Source organism: Chanos chanos, chromosome 3, assembly GCF_902362185.1.
Source record: "Chanos chanos chromosome 3, fChaCha1.1, whole genome shotgun sequence".
Classification (NCBI taxonomy): Eukaryota; Metazoa; Chordata; class Actinopteri; order Gonorynchiformes; family Chanidae; genus Chanos; species Chanos chanos.
Window position 1 is genome coordinate 58,288,574 of NC_044497.1, and position 19,523 is coordinate 58,308,096.

General features: G+C 45.7%; 1 protein-coding gene across 1 annotated transcript in view; it reads left to right on the forward strand.

Moving 5' to 3' along the window:
* The window catches only part of grk3 (G protein-coupled receptor kinase 3), a 54,666-nt gene that overhangs the window by 12,539 nt on the left and 22,604 nt on the right, over positions 1-19,523 (forward strand). The window contains exons 3-4 of the mRNA XM_030768356.1: positions 16,094-16,167; positions 16,385-16,486. Coding sequence (XP_030624216.1) covers positions 16,094-16,167; positions 16,385-16,486 — 176 coding nt within the window. The remainder of the gene's footprint in view (positions 1-16,093; positions 16,168-16,384; positions 16,487-19,523) is intronic.

Consider the following 19,523-nt stretch of genomic DNA (forward strand, 5'->3'; position numbering starts at 1 on the left):
AGTGTATTCAGCTTTCTGTAAGTGTAGGCCTATTCGGCTTTCTGTAAGTGTATTCGGCTTTCTGTAAGTGTATTCGGCTTTCTGTAAGTGTATTCGGCTTTCTGTAAGTGTAGGCCTATTCAGCTTTCTGTAAGTGTAGGCCTATTCGGCTTTCTGTAAGTGTATTCGGCTTTCTGTAAGTGTATTCGGCTTTCTGTAAGTGTATTCGGCTTTCTGTAAGTGTATTCGGCTTTCTGTAAGTGTATTCGGCTTTCTGTAAGTGTATTCAGCTCTCTGTAAGTGTATTCAGCTTTCTGTAAGCCCTGACTGTCCTACCTGAGGTGCTTAGGGAGAAGGCGGTTTTCTGAAAGAATGGTCAGAATCGTTTAGATCACTGGTTTTGCCCATTCTGGCGCTCGGTCCAAACGTGACTGGACTTTGGTTCTGCTGGAACATCCCTGAAGAACTCTGCATTTGCAGAGTTAACGTCTGTAGACCTCCCAGGCCTTTCTGTCAGTTCTCTATGGTTTTTCTGTATTCTTACGCACTGTGATACTCTGACAACTCTGATGAAGCAGCCAGCCAGCCTGGCCTTGTACTCCCCTTCACACAGAAGGAATACTGGAAGGAGATGAGCAGGTTGCAGGATCCAGCGCGTCTGTGTTAATGCTCAGTGAACATGTACATGGGCAAAGCTCTGCAGTGTCAAGCTCATTCACATTCTGTCTTATCCAGTGTGAGTGACATATTAAGAGGATTTTAAGGAACGTTGCTTTAAAGAGCTAAGATGTTTTATGGACAAGGGTGGACATTATTGCTGTTGTTGGCTCTGGCTTTCAAATCCAAATTCAGTCTCGCTTTTCTTATCCCAGGATACCTCATTGAACTTTTCGTTCAATTGATTTGTTACACTGGCCTCACACCTCACTCCTTGGGAAAGGGGGGGGGGGGGGGGGGGGGGGGGGGGGGCAGGGTGTGCTGGGCAGCTGTGGGGGGAGTAGTGTTGCCTTATTGGAAAACTACCAGACCAAAATAACTGGTCACTGAACACTGAAAGCATAATGCAGGGGTGGCTGATGGCATTGTCAGTGATGTTGAACAGTTCATATGTGTAGGAGTGGGTATCACTGAAATATTTTCGATACCAGAACTGATACCTTGACTTCGATGCTGTTTCCTTAACGATACTTCTTGCGATACCAATTTTATGAAAACCATTTTAACAAAAAGACAATTACATGACACATTACAGTACAAATCTTTAGTTTTATTTTTCAGCTCCTTAGCATTTTTACACCCTCAAAGCAGTTTCATAACATAAAAAATATAAACCTGTTTACCACAACTTGAAGTTGTCTATTACCGTAATATCAATAAATAAAAATGTATGAAAGCCAGAATCAAACTGGGAACCATCAGATTACCAGACGACTGCTGTACCCCCTTAACCACTGCTGCCCCAACAAAAAGTATTAGAGTACAAAGCGCTCCAAGCTGAGCGCTTTTTTGACAGCTGACCAATCACATGCAGAGTAGTGAGACTTGTTGTTTCCCATAACAACCACCAAAAATGGAGGGGGTAGCAGTGGAAAAGTTAATTGTACTAGTTTCTGGGCACAATGAACTGTATGACATGACAGTTAAACTGTATGATAATATTCACCATAAAGAGGCTGTTTGGAGTCAAATTGGATCCCAAATTTGGAGTTTCTGGTAAGAGTTTGTGTTTACTGCTTGTCGTAGCAAAACTAGCCTGTTAGCTGTTGTTGTTCTGGCAACAAAAGACACTCTGAACTGCTTTTTGGAACAAACCATGCCAGTGTTTTTTCTCTACCTGAACAAATTGCTCTGGCCAGCGTTTTTCATCACAAAAGGTCGCTACATGTGAACACACCCTTAGACATTTTTATACCTACTATGCGACGCACAATGTAGTCAAGCCTCCCAAAATGCAAAAACACACACAAGCCCCATCTCTGGGCGTAACGTAGTGTTTTTCCTGCGTGCCTCTCTGACATGCTCATGTAACGTTACAGTGACAGTCAATCACCAGCATTATTAGATCTTGATGCAAGCATGCTGCATGCTTATTGGCGCACTGACGCTGATAAGATTTACTCCTTAGGTATTGAAATTTGGTACCAAATGACAAGGCGTTTTTCGATACTCGATTGTATCTAAGCAGTTTAGTCAGGTACCCAGCCCTACATATGGGTGACATGAGTAAGGCCTAGTCAGTCATAATACTCTAGCTGCAGTCACTCACCGGGTTAACGCTGTGTGTTCTCTTAGTGACAATCACAGCCTGCATTTTACACATCAAATGACTGGCAGTGCAAGCAGTAGGAGCATACAGCTGTTGTCTGCTTTTCGCCTTCCTCTCTCTGCTGTTTACCTCACTGTGTCCCTCCTTTCTCTACTCCTGTCTCTGCCCTCCTCTTACCCCTCCCCCTGTATTTACTCATGTATCTTCAGTAGCCATAAGACAGCCCATGTCCACACACACACACACACACACACACACACACACAGACGTACTGTCAGCATCGTTTGGCTTCATGTTCCTCTCTTGGTTTGGGCAGATTTTCTTACATGCTAGATAGAGGTCACACACTAATTAGCACAGTGCTTTTAAATACTCTCCTGCAGCAAGAATCAGGAAGTGTCACAGGTTTTGGGAATCGGGAGCAGAGAACGGTTTGGAAGTGTCACAGGTTTTGGGAATCGGGAGCAGAGAACGGTTTGGAAGTGTCACAGGTTTTGGGAATCGGGAGCAGAGAACGGTTTGGAAGTGTCACAGGTTTTGGGAATCGGGTGCAGAGAACGGTTTGGAAGTGTCACAGGTTTTGGGAATCGGGTGCAGAGAACGGTTTGGAAGTGTCACAGGTTTTGGGAATCGGGAGCAGAGAACGGTTTGGAGGTGTCACAGGTTTTGGGAATCGGGAGCAGAGAACGGTTTGGAAGTGTCACAGGTTTTGGGAATCGGGAGCAGAGAATGGTTTGGAAGTGTCACAGGTTTTGGGAAAGTCCAACTCCTGTCTCATTCTCTCCCACTCCTCCTCCCTCCCTCCTCCACATCTCTCTCCTTTTCCATCTGTTAGAGTTCTGGAATGGATATTGGAGAGTTTTGTGTTGCTTAGCAACTGCTGTTGCCATGGGAACCTTGAAGAAATCCCATGTTTGCTTTGCAACTGGGAAAATGAAATTAATTAAAGTATGAATAAAAAGTTGATGGAAAAGGAGATATAGCAAGGGAAATAGTCCTTACATTAGACTCACAGATAAAGCCTGTTATCTGCTTTATAAATGACATTCGTTGTCAGGCTTGACCTAAAGCCCGACCCGAGTCAGTGTTCAGTTTTGCTTCCTGCACGTTAAATGAGTGCTGTTTTTTTCCGGATATTGTGCTTGAATTTGAAAAAAACAAAAGGTGTTTGTCCTCATCAGAAATCAGGGTGTGTGTGTGTTTCTGTTATGACTGGTGATTGTGATATGAATGCACGTGTGTGTATGCGTATGCATTGTAATGTCACGTTAATTGACGGTGCTTTGATCCACCAGAACCCTTAATTGCCCTGGGATTGGGAGGATTAATTAGCCAGTCAATGTCATTATTTCCACTCCACTGCCCCCCCCCCCCCCCCCCCCCCCCCCCCCGTGGCCCTCACATTGCCTCTGTGTTGACCAGAGTCAGTTATATAAACAACAGTGGGAACAAACCGCCTGGCCTGCTACTCTGAGAGACTACTCTTCAATTCCCAGAGCCGCCTGGACCCGTGGGAGTGGCTTACAAGACCCAGTCACACTGGCAGCCTGGACCCGTGGGAGTGGCTTACAAGACCCAGTCACACTGGCAGCCTGGACCCGTGGGAGTGGCTTACAAGACCCAGTCACACTGGCAGCCTGGACCCGTGGGAGTGGCTTACAAGACCCAGTCACACTGGCAGCCTGGACCCGTGGGAGTGGCTTACAAGACCCAGTCACACTGGCAGCCCGGACCCGTGGGAGTGGCTTACAAGACCCAGTCACACTGGCAGCCTGGACCTGGGAGGGGAGGGAGCTTCACATCCAAATGACTCCATTTGGACCCGGTCCCTATAAACATCCCGGTGGACCCATCATTGGACAGGCTCTTTCATCCAGAACACTTGTGCCCATGCCAGTCTCTGTGTCTTGTCTCTCTCTGATTCGCTCTGTTTCTGTCAGTGCCGCCTTCTCCCCTCCCTCACTTACTCTGTGGGTTGGTTGTGTCGTTGGCTTTAGGCCCAGGTGTGTTTGAGTTCTCTCTCTCATTGGACTGTTTGCTCCTCAGGCAGTCTCAGGGTCATTAACATGTTAACCTGATAATGGTAGCCATTAACATGTTAAACTCTCACTCAGCAAAGCTCATCTAGACATGCAGATAAGTCTTGGTCTTAGAAGCTCATTTTTATGAATGTAATGCAGACACAGCCACATACACATGCTGCCCACGATACATTGCTGCATTTTTGAGGACAGATCGTGAAACTTTTTGGATGAGGTGAAAAATATACCATTCTGAGGGGTTCTCTAAAAACACAGACTTTCACCCATTGTTCTCTGTAATTTGTCATTCTAGAAAAGCAAGAGTAATACTGGCCAAAGTGGAACTTCTGTATTTGCTTCACAGTTGTGAGTTAGGTTGATTTAAGTTTGTTTATTTATCTGGAACCTGCGAGTGTTCAGTAATGGCTTTGTCCACCATCCTTTGTCAGACAGCCCAGACCTACCAGCAGTTTCCTGGAACAGAGCGTGCTGCTCTCTGGGTACAGTTTACTGTAGGCGCTCGAATCAGCCACTGGAAATGACTACATTTGTGGATTGCGACTATTTCCTACCACTAATCATGTTATTTGATGGTGGCTGTATTGCTTGTCAAACCGTGAGGTGAGAGAGGGGGTTGGGTGCAAGTTTGTGCTGTATGGGGTTAAAATTGGTTTTGAGGGTGGAGACTGTAGGTGGAGCAGTTACCCTGTGGGTGTGGTAGGTTTCAGATTGAATAGGAAAGGACTGTATGCTTAATAGTTGTTTTTGATGGATAATATACAACTTGTCATTTCTCTCCTTTGTCATGGAGAATACGTAACTTTGTTCTGCTGAGGCATTTGTTCACCACACAGCAGAGGACAGTGGGTCCATCTTTAGGCCTAAAGGAGGGGGTCAGTGTGTATGTAGTTGGACTGATGGAGGGAGTCAGTCTGTGTGTGTGTGTATGTAGTTGGACTGATGGAGGGAGTCAGTCTGTGTGTGTATGTAGTTGGACTGATGGAGGGAGTCAGTCTGTGTGTGTGTGTATGTAGTTGGACTGATGGAGGGAGTCAGTCAGTCAGTGTGTGTGTGTATGTAGTTGGACTGATGGAGGGAGTCAGTCTGTGTGTGTGTATGTAGTTGGACTGATGGAGGGAGTCAGTCTGTGTGTGTGTATGTAGTTGGACTGATGGAGGGAGTCAGTCTGTGTGTGTGTGTATGTAGTTGGACTGATGGAGGGAGTCAGTCTGTGTGTGTGTGTATGTAGTTGGACTGATGGAGGGAGTCAGTCAGTCAGTGTGTGTGTGTATGTAGTTGGACTGATGGAGGGAGTCAGTCAGTGTGTGTGTATGTAGTTGGACTGATGGAGTCAGTCAGTCAGTGTGTGTGTGTGTGTAGTTGGACTGATGGAGGGAGTCAGTGTGTGTGTGTGTAGTTGGACTGATGGAGGGAGTCAGTCTGTGTGTGTGTGTGTAGTTGGACTGATGGAGGGAGTCAGTCTGTGTGTGTATGTAGTTGGACTGATGGAGGGAGTCAGTCTGTGTGTGTATGTAGTTGGACTGATGGAGGGAGTCAGTCTGTGTGTGTATGTAGTTGGACTGATGGAGGGAGTCAGTCTGTATGTGTATGTAGTTGGACTGATGGAGGGAGTCAGTCAGTGTGTGTGTGTATGTAGTTGGACTGATGGAGGGAGTCAGTCTGTGTGTGTGTGTGTGTGTATGTAGTTGGACTGATGCCATTTCGTCAGCCTGTGAGAAGAGTCAGATCAGCAGCCTTTCTTTCTGAACATGACTTCAGCGCCTCAGAGCTCATGTTCTGCTCAGCCTGTGTGTGGTGATGTGGGGACCTGAGATCAGAGTCTGTGTGCGTTTTCTCCTGTCTTTGCTGTGAATGATTAGGAGTGAAACTGCTGTAAGAGCAGTGTTTGAGAGAGCGAGCTGTGTGTGGGTTGGAGTGATGACAATTAGACCTAAAATAAACTGAGACTGTTGGCAGAGTTCACTGTGTGTGTGCTCTGAGCATGTGTGTAGTTGACTTAGGGTGAATAAAGCTGAATTTTTTGGGGAGGGGGTGTCAGAGGGGGCGTGTTGTTTAAGTGAGAGACTTCAGAACAGGTGTGGGTGTTTGTACGTATTTGATTGGGGGTGTAGGAGCCTATGTGTGCTTACACAGAGGTGTGTGGTTGTGTGTGTAGTTGAGGTGGTGTGAAGGGGGTTGTGTGTGTAGTTGAGGTGGTGTGAAGGGGGTTGTGTGTGTAGTTGATTGTATGTGTGTGTAGTTGAGGTGGTGTGAAGGGGGTTGTGTGTGTAGTTGAGGTGGTGTGAAGGGGGTTGTGTGTGTAGTTGATTGTATGTGTGTGTAGTTGAGGTGGTGTGAAGGGGGTTGTGTGTGTAGTTGAGGTGGTGTGAAGGGGGTTGTGTGTGTAGTTGATTGTATGTGTGTGTAGTTGAGGTGGTGTGAAGGGGGTTGTGTGTGTAGTTGAGGTGGTGTGAGGGTGTGTGTGTGTGTAGTTGAGGTGGTGTGAAGGGGTTTGTGTGTGTGTAGTTGAGGTGGTGTGAGGGGGGTTTGTGTGTGTGTAGTTGAGGTGGTGTGAGGGGGGTTTGTGTGTGTAGTTGAGGTGGTGTGAGGGGGGTTTGTGTGTGTGTAGTTGAGGTGGTGTGAGGGTGTGTGTGTGTGTAGTTGAGGTGGTGTGAAGGGGGTTTGTGTGTGTGTAGTTGAGGTGGTGTGAAGGGGGTTTGTGTGTGTAGTTGAGGTGGTGTGAGGGGGGTTTGTGTGTGTGTAGTTGAGGTGGTGTGAGGGGGGTTTGTGTGTGTAGTTGAGGTGGTGTGAGGGGGGTTTGTGTGTGTGTAGTTGAGGTGGTGTGAAGGGGGTTGTGTGTGTAGTTGAGGTGGTGTGAAGGGGGTTGTGTGTGTAGTTGAGGTGGTGTGAAGGGGGTTTGTGTGTGTGTAGTTGAGGTGGTGTGAAGGGGGTTTGTGTGTGTAGTTGAGGTGGTGTGAGGGGGGTTGTGTGCGTAGTTGAGGTGGTGTGAAGGGGGTTGTGTGTGTAGTTGAGGTGGTGTGAAGGGGTTTGTGTGTGTGTGTAGTTGAGGTGGTGTGAGGGGGGTTGTGTGTGTAGTTGAGGTGGTGTGAAGGGGGTTGTGTGTGTAGTTGATTGTATGTGTGTGTAGTTGAGGTGGTGTGAAGGGGGTTGTGTGTGTAGTTGAGGTGGTGTGAGGGTGTGTGTGTGTGTAGTTGAGGTGGTGTGAAGGGGTTTGTGTGTGTGTAGTTGAGGTGGTGTGAGGGGGGTTTGTGTGTGTGTAGTTGAGGTGGTGTGAGGGGGGTTTGTGTGTGTAGTTGAGGTGGTGTGAGGGGGGTTTGTGTGTGTGTAGTTGAGGTGGTGTGAGGGTGTGTGTGTGTGTAGTTGAGGTGGTGTGAAGGGGGTTTGTGTGTGTGTAGTTGAGGTGGTGTGAAGGGGGTTTGTGTGTGTAGTTGAGGTGGTGTGAGGGGGGTTTGTGTGTGTGTAGTTGAGGTGGTGTGAGGGGGGTTTGTGTGTGTAGTTGAGGTGGTGTGAGGGGGGTTTGTGTGTGTGTAGTTGAGGTGGTGTGAAGGGGGTTGTGTGTGTAGTTGAGGTGGTGTGAAGGGGGTTGTGTGTGTAGTTGAGGTGGTGTGAAGGGGGTTTGTGTGTGTGTAGTTGAGGTGGTGTGAAGGGGGTTTGTGTGTGTAGTTGAGGTGGTGTGAAGGGGGTTGTGTGCGTAGTTGAGGTGGTGTGAGGGGGGTTGTGTGCGTAGTTGAGGTGGTGTGAAGGGGGTTGTGTGTGTAGTTGAGGTGGTGTGAAGGGGTTTGTGTGTGTGTGTAGTTGAGGTGGTGTGAGGGGGGTTTGTGTGTGTGTGTAGTTGAGGTGGTGTGAGGGGGGTTTGTGTGTGTGTAGTTGAGGTGGTGTGAAGGGGTTTGTGTGTGTAGTTGAGGTGGTGTGAAGGGGGTTTGTGTGTGTGTAGTTGAGGTGGTGTGAGGGTGTGTGTGTGTGTAGTTGAGGTGGTGTGAGGGGGGTGTGTGTGTGTGTAGTTGAGGTGGTGTGAGGGGGGTTTGTGTGTGTGTGTAGTTGAGGTGGTGTGAGGGGGGTTTGTGTGTGTGTAGTTGAGGTGATGTGAGGGGGGTTTGTGTGTGTGTAGTTGAGGTGGTGTGAAGGGGGTTGTGTGTGTAGTTGAGGTGGTGTGAGGGGGTTTGTGTTTGTGTAGTTGAGGTGATGTGAGGGGGGTTTGTGTGTGTGTGTGTGTGTGTGTGTAGTTGAGGTGGTGTGAAGGGGGTTGTGTGTGTGTGTGTAGTTGAGGTGGTGTGAGGGGGGGTTTGTGTGTGTAGTTGAGGTGGTGTGAAGGGGGTTGTGTGTGTAGTTGAGGTGGTGTGAGGGGGGGTTTGTGTGTGTGTAGTTGAGGTGGTGTGAAGGGGGTTGTGTGTGTAGTTGAGGTGGTGTGAAGGGGTTTGTGTGTGTGTGTAGTTGAGGTGGTGTGAGGGGGGTTGTGTGTGTAGTTGATTGTATTTGTGTGTAGTTGAGTATTTTGAGTGCTGTAGCAGGGTTCTGCTGTCCTGTCTGTTTGTCTTGTTCTGGGTAAGGGCCCTTGGGAGCACAGGAAGTGTGCTGGTGTGATAAATGAGGCATGTTTGGCCTGCTCATACACTTCCTCTCACTCAACATGTGGCTGGTGGCGTGTGTGGGGACAGTTAGTACATGCCTGTGTACCTGTGTTAGTGGTAGTGTTAGTACGTGCTTCTGTACTTGTGTTAGTGGTTATGTTAGTACGTGCCTGTGTACTTGTGTGAGCGGTAATGTTAGTATGTGGCTTCTGTCCTTTTGTTAGTAGTAATGTTAGTACGTGGCTGTATACTTGTGTTAGTAGTAATGTTAGTACGTGGCTGTATACTTGTGTTAGTAGTAATGTTAGTACGTGCCTGTGTACTTGTGCGAGCGGTAATGTTTGTATGTGGCTGTGTACTTGTGTGAGCGGTAATGTTTGTATGTGCCTGTGTACTTGTGCGAGCGGTAATGTTTGTATGTGGCTGTGTACTTGTGCGAGCGGTAATGTTTGTATGTGGCTGTGTACTTGTGTGAGCGGTAATGTTTGTATGTGCCTGTGTACTTGTGCGAGCGGTAATGTTTGTATGTGGCTGTGTACTTGTGTGAGCGGTAATGTTTGTATGTGGCTGTATACTTGTGTTAGTAGTAATGTTAGTACGTGCCTGTGTACTTGTGCGAGCGGTAATGTTTGTATGTGGCTGTGTACTTGTGTGAGCGGTAATGTTTGTATGTGCCTGTGTACTTGTGCGAGCGGTAATGTTTGTATGTGGCTGTGTACTTGTGTGAGCGGTAATGTTTGTATGCGGCTGTGTACTTGTGTTTGTAGTAATGTTTGTATGTGGCTGTGTACTTGTGAGTTGGCACCTTTTTGCTTTTGTGGTTTGTTGTTTATGTATGCTGAGACATCATAAGCATGGTCCAGTGATTCAGTGAATACAGCTTGTTCTGGCATATTTAGGCTGGGAATACACACACACTCAGGAAACACTTTGAGATTCACCGTACACACACACACACACACACAGGAGGAATGCTCAGAGAGATGTGTCACATACATACACACATGCACACAGGGGGAACACTCAGAGATGTTTCACGTACAAACACCCCACCACTGGGAGAACATGTGTGGCCTGGCTTTATATGTAAAGAGTCTAACAGCCAATGAACAGTCTAAACAGGCCTCTCTTGTTTTTGATGTATTGCATTTATTGATGTGTTGCATGAAGCGGACACCATCTGTATCCAAACAAGTTGACAAACATGGTTTGTATCAGGGATTGGTGTCTGTGTAGAGCAATGGTCCGGAAGTGTGGAGGACTAGAGGAGAAGACTGCAGGAGAGATAAGACTGAAAAGGAAGACAGGGACACAGGAAGATAGGACAGAAAAAAGTTGGGAGAGAAGGCCTTGCTTGTTTATTTGTGTGTGTGTGTGTGTGTGTGTGTGTGTGTGTTTGTGTTGTGTGTGTCTGTGTGTCATTGATCTAAAGGAAATCTTCAGAATAAAAGTTGTTGGCAAATATGAGAACACTTGCCTTTGATTGTGTGATGTGCAGGTTTAGCCTTAGTGCTGCCTGCCCTCGCTCTCTGATCGCTGTTCACTGCTGCGTCTGTGTGTCAGCATCAGTCTGTTCTTAATCCCCAGAAAGATAATTCTGCTGTGATCCAATTAGTCCTTACATTGCCCACCTATTTTAACAACAGTAATCAGCTTGTGTTAATGCCACAGGTGATGTAGTGCGGAAGAGGTGAAAACAGTTCCAGCCCTGGTATTATAACTGGCCAAGCACACGTAACAGCCTCTGACACTGTCTCCATCTCAAATCACTGCACCGTGCACTCAGTGGGCTGTCATTACAGGGCACACTCACTGCACCACACACTCACTGCACCACACACTCACTGCACCACACACTCACTACACCGTGCACTCACTGCACCACACACTCTCACACTCACTGCACCACACACTCACTGCACCACGCACTCTCACACTCACTGCACCACACACTCACTACACCGTGCACTCACTGCACCACGCACTCTCACACTCACTGCACCACACACTCTCACACTCACTGCACCACACTCTCACTACACCGTGCACTCACTGCACCACGCACTCTCACACTCACTGCACCACACACTCACTGCACCACGCATTCTCACACTCACTGCACCACACACTCACTACACCGTGCACTCACTGCACCACGCACTCTCACACTCACTGCACCACACACTCTCACACTCACTGCACCACACACTCACTACACCGTGCACTCACTGCACCACGCACTCTCACACTCACTGCACCACACACTCACTGCACCACGCACTCTCACACTCACTGCACCACACACTCACTACACCGTGCACTCACTGCACCACGCACTCTCACACTCACTGCACCTCACACTCACTGCACCTCACACTCACTGCACCACACACTCACTGCACCACACACTCACTACACCGTGCACTCACTACACCGTGCACTCACTGCACCACGCACTCTCACACTCACTGCACCACGCACTCTCACGCTCACTGCACCACACGCTCACTGCACCACACGCTCACTGCACCACGCGCTCACTGCACCACGCGCTCACTGCACCACGCACTCTCACACTCACTGCACCACACACTCACTACACCGTGCACTCACTGCACCACGCACTCTCACACTCACTGCACCTCACACTCACTGCACCACACACTCACTGCACCACACACTCACTGCACCACACACTCACTACACCGTGCACTCACTACACCGTGCACTCACTGCACCACGCACTCTCACACTCACTGCACCACGCACTCTCACGCTCACTGCACCACACGCTCACTGCACCACACGCTCACTGCACCACGCGCTCACTGCACCACACGCTCACTGCACCACACACTCACTGCACCACACGCTCTCACGCTCACTGCACCACGCGCTCACTGCACCACACGCTCTCACGCTCACTGCACCACACACTCACTGCACCACACACTCTCACGCTCACTGCACCACACACTCTCACGCTCACTGCACCACACACTCACTGCACCGCGCACTCTCACACTCACTGCACCACACACTCTCACGCTCACTGCACCACGTACTCACTGCACCACACTCTCACTGCACCGCGCACTCTCACTGCACCGCACTCTCACTGCACCGCACTCTCACTGCACCGCACTCTCACTGCACCACGCGCACTCTCACTGCACCACGCACTCTCACGCTCACTGCACCACGCGCTCACTGCACCACGCGCTCACTGCACCACGCGCTCACTGCACCACGCGCTCACTGCACCACACACTCTCATGCTCACTGCACCACACACTCACTGCACCACGCACTCTCACGCTCACTGCACTACGCACTCACTGCACCACGCGCTCACTGCACCACGCGCTCACTGCACCACACGCTCTCACGCTCACTGCACCACACGCTCTCACGCTCACTGCACCACACGCTCTCACGCTCACTGCACCACGCGCACTCTCACTGCACCACGCGCACTCTCACTGCACCACGCGCACTCTCACTGCACCACGCGCACTCTCACTGCACCGCACGCTCACTGCACCGCGCACTCTCACGCTCACTGCACCACGCACTCACTGCACCACGCGCTCACTGCACCACGCGCTCACTGCACCACGCGCTCACTGCACCAGGCACTCTCACACTCACTGCATCGCATGCTCGCTGCACTGTACTCTCGCACGCTCACTGTACCATGTACTCACTATAAAAGCTCACTGTACCATGTACTCAGTATAAAAGCTCACTGTACCATGTACTCAGTATAAAAGCTCACTGTACCATGTACTCAGTATAAAAGCTCACTGTACCATGTACTCACTATAAAAGCTCACTGTACCATGTACTCAGTATAATAGCAAAAAAAGTTTGGAACTATAAAAGTCACACTACAAAATGCCTCTTTGTGCATGTTAAGCGCTCTGTTGTGAACCTGAGTATGCACACATGGGTACATGCGCACACACACACACACACACACACACACACACCGGAGTGTGCACACTCACTCACTCCTCTCTCTCTCTCTCCCTCTTCCTCTTCCCCTCCCCCTCCTCTCACAGTGACTGGGGCCCAGTGTTGCTATGGGAACAACATGGCTCATCTCTGCTGACTGTTTTTGATCAAAATTTTTTTCTTTGTTTCTTCCTTCTGCTTCTTCTCCTTCCCTTCCAGTGAGCACCACCTCACGAGCCTGTGAAGGCAGAAGTCCTTTAGCACTGGGACCTCTGCAGAGTCTTTGCTCTCTGTTTGGGTGTTGTGTGGTGGTCCGGACTTTGAGGAAGAGGCCATTTGGTTGTAGCAGGTTTGGCGGGGGAGGCCGCGCAGTGACGGATTGCTTGAATTGGACATGTCGCATCTCTCTCGTGATTAGAGCTAATCCTCTCAACAATCTGACTAATCTGGGCTTGTCAGGTTAACTGTCGTTGTCATTGTTGTCCTCTTCCATTCAGCTCTTCTCCCTTATTGCTTTGCATTCCTACGTAGAAAGCGAGTCTGAGACGCTGAGTGGGGCTGATCCAGATTAACACTGTTTTTCTTTTTTTTAACACCAGAACCCAAACACTGTTACATCAGAGTTGTCAGGTTGTGATTTTGGTGTCAGGTGAGATAACTGTAGTGGTGTTTACATTCTAAAGCTGATTGATGGAGGAATAACTGTAGTGGGGTTTACATTCTAAAGCTGATTGATGGAGGAATAACTGTAGTGGGGTTTACATTCTAAAGCTGATTGATGGAGGTTCCCAGGGTTTGCTGACTGTGGTTTATGAATGATAAAATTTTTCACTGTGCCTTTTGTCGCCGCAATAAAACATTGTAAGTGTTACCTTTTGTGTCAGTTCCCATACACATTGCTAATTTCTTAAGTAAATGATTGTAAACAGGAATAAAGGTTCAGGGGAGGGGGACTGCTCTGCCGGTCACGCACCTGTCACGGCACAGGACGGCAGGCGCGGAGCCAATGGACGGGCCTGACGGGCCTAGGCCCCGCCCAAAAGATAGATAGGCCCCCGAGTTAGGATGGAATTATTTAATTTAATACTAAAAAACAAAAATGTTGTTTGTTAAACTGGTTGATAATGTAGGCCTAACTAAAATATCACAAATCCTCCTGAAATAAAGAAGACGTGATCTAATTTTTTATTTGTATAATGCTTGATGGGTTTGACTGACAGCTGTATTAGCCAATTAACAAGTTTGGTTTCGACTTTGTGGTTCCAGCGACCTTCAACAGGAGATAGCGGCTGGTTTTCCATCCAACACGTTCGCATGTTTTAAGCGCATTCGTGAAAATTCGGCTAAGGAAAGGTCTGTGCATGTTTCCATCAGCTGTGTTATGCGGATTATAAATGTACACCCTCCTCATCACAGGAGGAATTGTGAATAACTATGGGTTTACAGCTTGAAGGCAAATTTAAGGGAAATTCGTGATAAAATCGCAACAAAGCCCTTGCTGATGTGACTAAATCTGTTTCCCTAGACCAGTATCATTGTACCCTACGCTAATCACCTCTTTCCAGCCAATGCATTTCTTATGCCACTTAAAAGATTTGATGAGAAGTTTAAGTGTTAAATTTGTATGAAACAGTTGGGTGGAAACTCAGCCAGTGTTGTGACAGCGTTATATTGTGCGTTTGTTGTGACGGGGCATGCGTTTTACGCTACTTCTGGTTAAAGTGGGCTTGGTGACTGTGGGCTTGGTGACAGTGGGCTTGGTGACAGTGGGCTTGGTGACAGTGAGCTTGGTTAAAGTGGGCTTGGTGACAGTGGGCTTGGTGACAGTGGGCTTGGTGAATAGCCTAAAAATGCGGCAGTATTTTGTGGTTTACCACATATTCAGTTTCAGTGTAAACAAAGAACGGAACATTGGACTGGCTTGGTTATTGAGTACGCTGCAGTTGCGACTGGGGGTGTCTGACCTGTCATTCAGTTCAGCAGTAGGTTATATAGAATGTGTAGGCCAGTGATGGACCGTGAGTGAAAGTCATTCCCGCTCACTTTTGCCGAGGCCTGTCCGAAAATAAATCTCCGGCTACACCACTGCAGGACGTGTTTCTCGGAGATGTTTTAACATTTTGATTCGGAACGCCGATGCACCGATAGCTAAAGCGCTGTTCCCAGCCATGCTTTGGCTGCACTCTTTACAATAAACGCAAAGAATAATGTTGGCCATTATATCATATCTGAGCCACTGAAGTTGGACAAGCTGTTCTTTACAAAAGGCAGATATTCTGGCCTTTTTGTATGTAGTAAGCTCTGGCTCGGAGTCAGAAGGGGCCATCTCCGCTGAAGACGTTGGGTCAGGATTAGGCATCTTACCGGGGACAGTGGGCACAGGTGGTGGAGTGGTACCTATGATGTGGGGTCTGGGCTGGGCCCTTCAGGGCCGGGGACAGGTGTAACGGTCACCGCAGCATTTCTCTTGATGAAAAAACAATAAATAGTTCTCTTCATTTTCAATTACTGTTATGTTTTAAGGTTGTGATGTTTTGAGCAGGAGCACAGCGCGCGCTTTCACACATACACACATGCCTTATTTTTTTCACCACCCGCATTCGGCAAAGAAGAATATCAGGGTCAGAGCCAATCAGAGGCAGTGTAGGGTGGGTCTTTGCAGAGAGCAGGTGGGGAAAAAAAGAAAAAACGCTGCATGCACGCACACACGCACACACACACGTACACACACACACACAAAGATATACACACACACACACACACACACACACACATACACAAAGACATACACACACACACACACACATACACACAAAGACACACACACACACATACACAAAGACACACACACACACACACACACACACACACACATATACACAAAGACACACACACACACATACACAAAGACACACACACACACACACACACATATACACAAAGACACACACACACACATACACACACACACATATACACAAAGACACACACACACACATACATACAGAGACACACACACACATACACAGAGACAGACCTGCTAAATGTCGGGCGCACCAGTGCAACCAGTGAAAATGTTTAGTCGCACTTGACAGATTTTTGGTCACATGGTGCGACCAAAATGGTCGCACTCTGGAGCAATGACTTGAGATTTTGTTTTGAAAATTTCAGAACACATTCAATCTCAGTGCATTGCTGAAAACCAAATACAAGAGCCTGTCAGCATTTCTTAAAACATTTCTACAAATAATTTGTCTGGTCTCTCTTTCTGTCTTGTCCAGGATTCCTTCTGTTTAAGGATTTCTGTATGAATGAGATCGATGAAGCAGTGCCCCAGCTGAAGTTCTATGAGGAGGTGAGAAACAGTTGACTCTGATGCTTTGCCTTGGAGTGATTTGTCTGGGCTGGCCTAACACCAAGCCCAAGTTCAATTTTCTCTGCTCTGACATGACAATGCCTCAGATGTACAAATATTTCTATGTTAAATGAGAAATGGGTGTGTGTGCGTGTGTGCGTGTCAGAGGAAAGGTTGCGTGATTGTCTCTCAGATTTCATTAATCCTCTTCGTGCAGATAAAGGAGTATGAGAAGTTGGACTGCGAGGAGGAGAGGTTGACCCGGAGTCGACAGATATACGATGGCTACATCATGAAGGAACTTCTGTCCTGTTCGCATGTAAGACCCATGGTGACAACTCACAGTGTCACTGTTAATTCACTGCTCGGTCACCAAATCACCTCTCTCACAATAACCTCACACAATCACCAATAAATCACCTTGCACAATCACCAATAAATCAGCTTGCACAATCACCATTAAATCACCACTCACAGTCACCATTAAATCACCTCTCACACAATCACCATTAAATCACCACTCACACAATCACAATTAAATAAACCTTACACAGTCACCATTAAATCACCTTACACAGTCACCATTAAATCACCTCACACAATCACCATTAAATCACCTCACACAATCACCATTGAAATGAAAATAAATAAAATTAAAAAATCACCACTCACACTATCACCATTAAATCACCTCTCACACAATCACCATTAAATCACCACTCACACAGTCACCATTAAATCACCTCACAGTCACCATTAAATCACCTCTCACACTATCACCATTAAATCACCTCTCACACAATCACCATTAAATCACCACTCACACAATAACCATTACATCACCTCTCACACAATCACCATTAAATCACCAGTCTCACAATCACCATTAAATCACCTCACACAATCACCATTAAATCACCTCACACAATCACCATTAAATCACCTCTCACAGTCACCATTAAATCACCTCTCACAATCACCATTAAATCACCACTCACACAGTCACCATTAAAATAAAAAATAAATAAATAAAAAAATAAAATAAAAAAATCACCACTCACAGTCACCATTAAATCACCTCACACAATCACCATTAAATCACTTCTCACACAATAACCATTAAATCACCTCTCAGTCACCATTAAAATAAAAAAGAAACTGCTATTTTCATTGACTGTTAAATCACCATTTATACTATCACAATGAAATCACCACTCACTCTAATCCAGTTAATCACCATTCACCCTTTACCATTAAACAGCCACTCAGCTAGTGACTTTAAGTTATGACTTTTCATTGAATTTTACAGATATTGGGTAATAATTGCTTAAGTCTCTTAATGCCCATGTTAGTGGTCCAGCAAATATATCAGATGAGAATTATTTCTGGTTTTGGGACATGGCTAGGGAAGTTGTATGACAAGGACCCTCTTGTCAATACAGTGAAACTGAGTCAGGACCTCTGTGACATGCTCCCCCCCCCCCCCCCCCCCCCCCAGTTCTTTACCCTTTAAATAGTGAGGTTCCATCACACAGTGACTGCCTTACTCTAATAACTCTAATACACCCCGTTATACTATGACTACATTATTATAATAACTGTAATACACCACATTACACTATGACTACAGTATTATAATAACTCTACTACACCACATTAAACTATGACTACGTTATTATAATAGCTCTGATATACCACGTTACACTATGACTACATTATTATAATAACTCTAATACACCCCGTTATACTATGACTACGTTATTATAATAACTCTAATACACCACATTACACTATGACTACAGTATTATAATAACTCTACTACACCACATTAAACTATGACTACGTTATTATAATAGCTCTAATATACCACATTACACTTTGACTACATTATTAGAATAACTGTAATACACCCTGTTACACTATGACTACATTATTATAATAACTCTAATACACCCTGTTACACTATGACTACAGTATTATAATAGCTCTAATACACCACATTAAACTATGACTACGTTATTATAATAGCTCTAATATACCACATTACACTATGACTACATTATTATAATAACTGTAATACACCCTGTTACACTATGACTACATTATTATAATAACTGTAATACACCACGTTACACTATGACTACATTATTATAATAGCTCTGATATACCACGTTACACTATGACTACATTATTATAATAACTCTAATACACCCCGTTATACTATGACTACGTTATTATAATAACTCTAATACACCCTGTTACACTATGACTACGTTATCATAATAACTCTAATACACCCTGTTACACTATGACTACATTATTATAATAACTCTGATAGTGTAATGTGGTATATGACTACATTATTATAATAGCTCTGATATACCACATTACACTATGACTACATTATTATAATAACTCTAATACACCCCGTTACACTATGACTACGTTATCATAATAACTCTAATACACCTTGTTACACTATGACTACGTTATTATAATAGCTCTGATATACCACATTACACTATGACTACATTATTATAATAACTCTAATACACCCCGTTACACTATGACTACATTATTATAATAGCTCTGATATACCACATTACACTATGACTACATTGTTATAATAACTCTAATACACCCCGTTACACTATGACTACATTATTATAATAACTCTGATATACCACATTACACTATGACTACATTATTATAATAACTCTAATACACCCCGTTACACTATGACTACGTTATTATAATAACTCTAATACACCACATTACACTATGACTACATTATTATAATAACTCTAATACACCCCGTAATACTATGACTACAGTATTGTAATAACTCTAATACACCCTGTTACACTATGACTACATTATTATAATAACTCTGATATACCACATTACACTATGACTACATTATTATAATAACTCTAATACACCACATTACACTATGACTACATTATTATAATAGCTCTGATATACCACATTACACTATGACTACATTATTATAATAACTCTAATACACCCCGTTACACTATGACTACATTATTATAATAACTCTAATACACTACATTACACTATGACTACGTTATTATAATAGCTCTGATATACCACATTACACTATGACTACATTATTATAATAACTCTAATACACCCCGTTATACTATGACTACGTTATCATAATAACTCTAATACACCCCGTTATACTATGACTACGTTATCATAATAACTCTAATACACCCCGTTATACTATGACTACGTTATCATAATAACTCTAATACACCCCGTTACACTGACTACATTATTATAATAACTCTAATACACCACATTACACTATGACTACAGTATTAGAA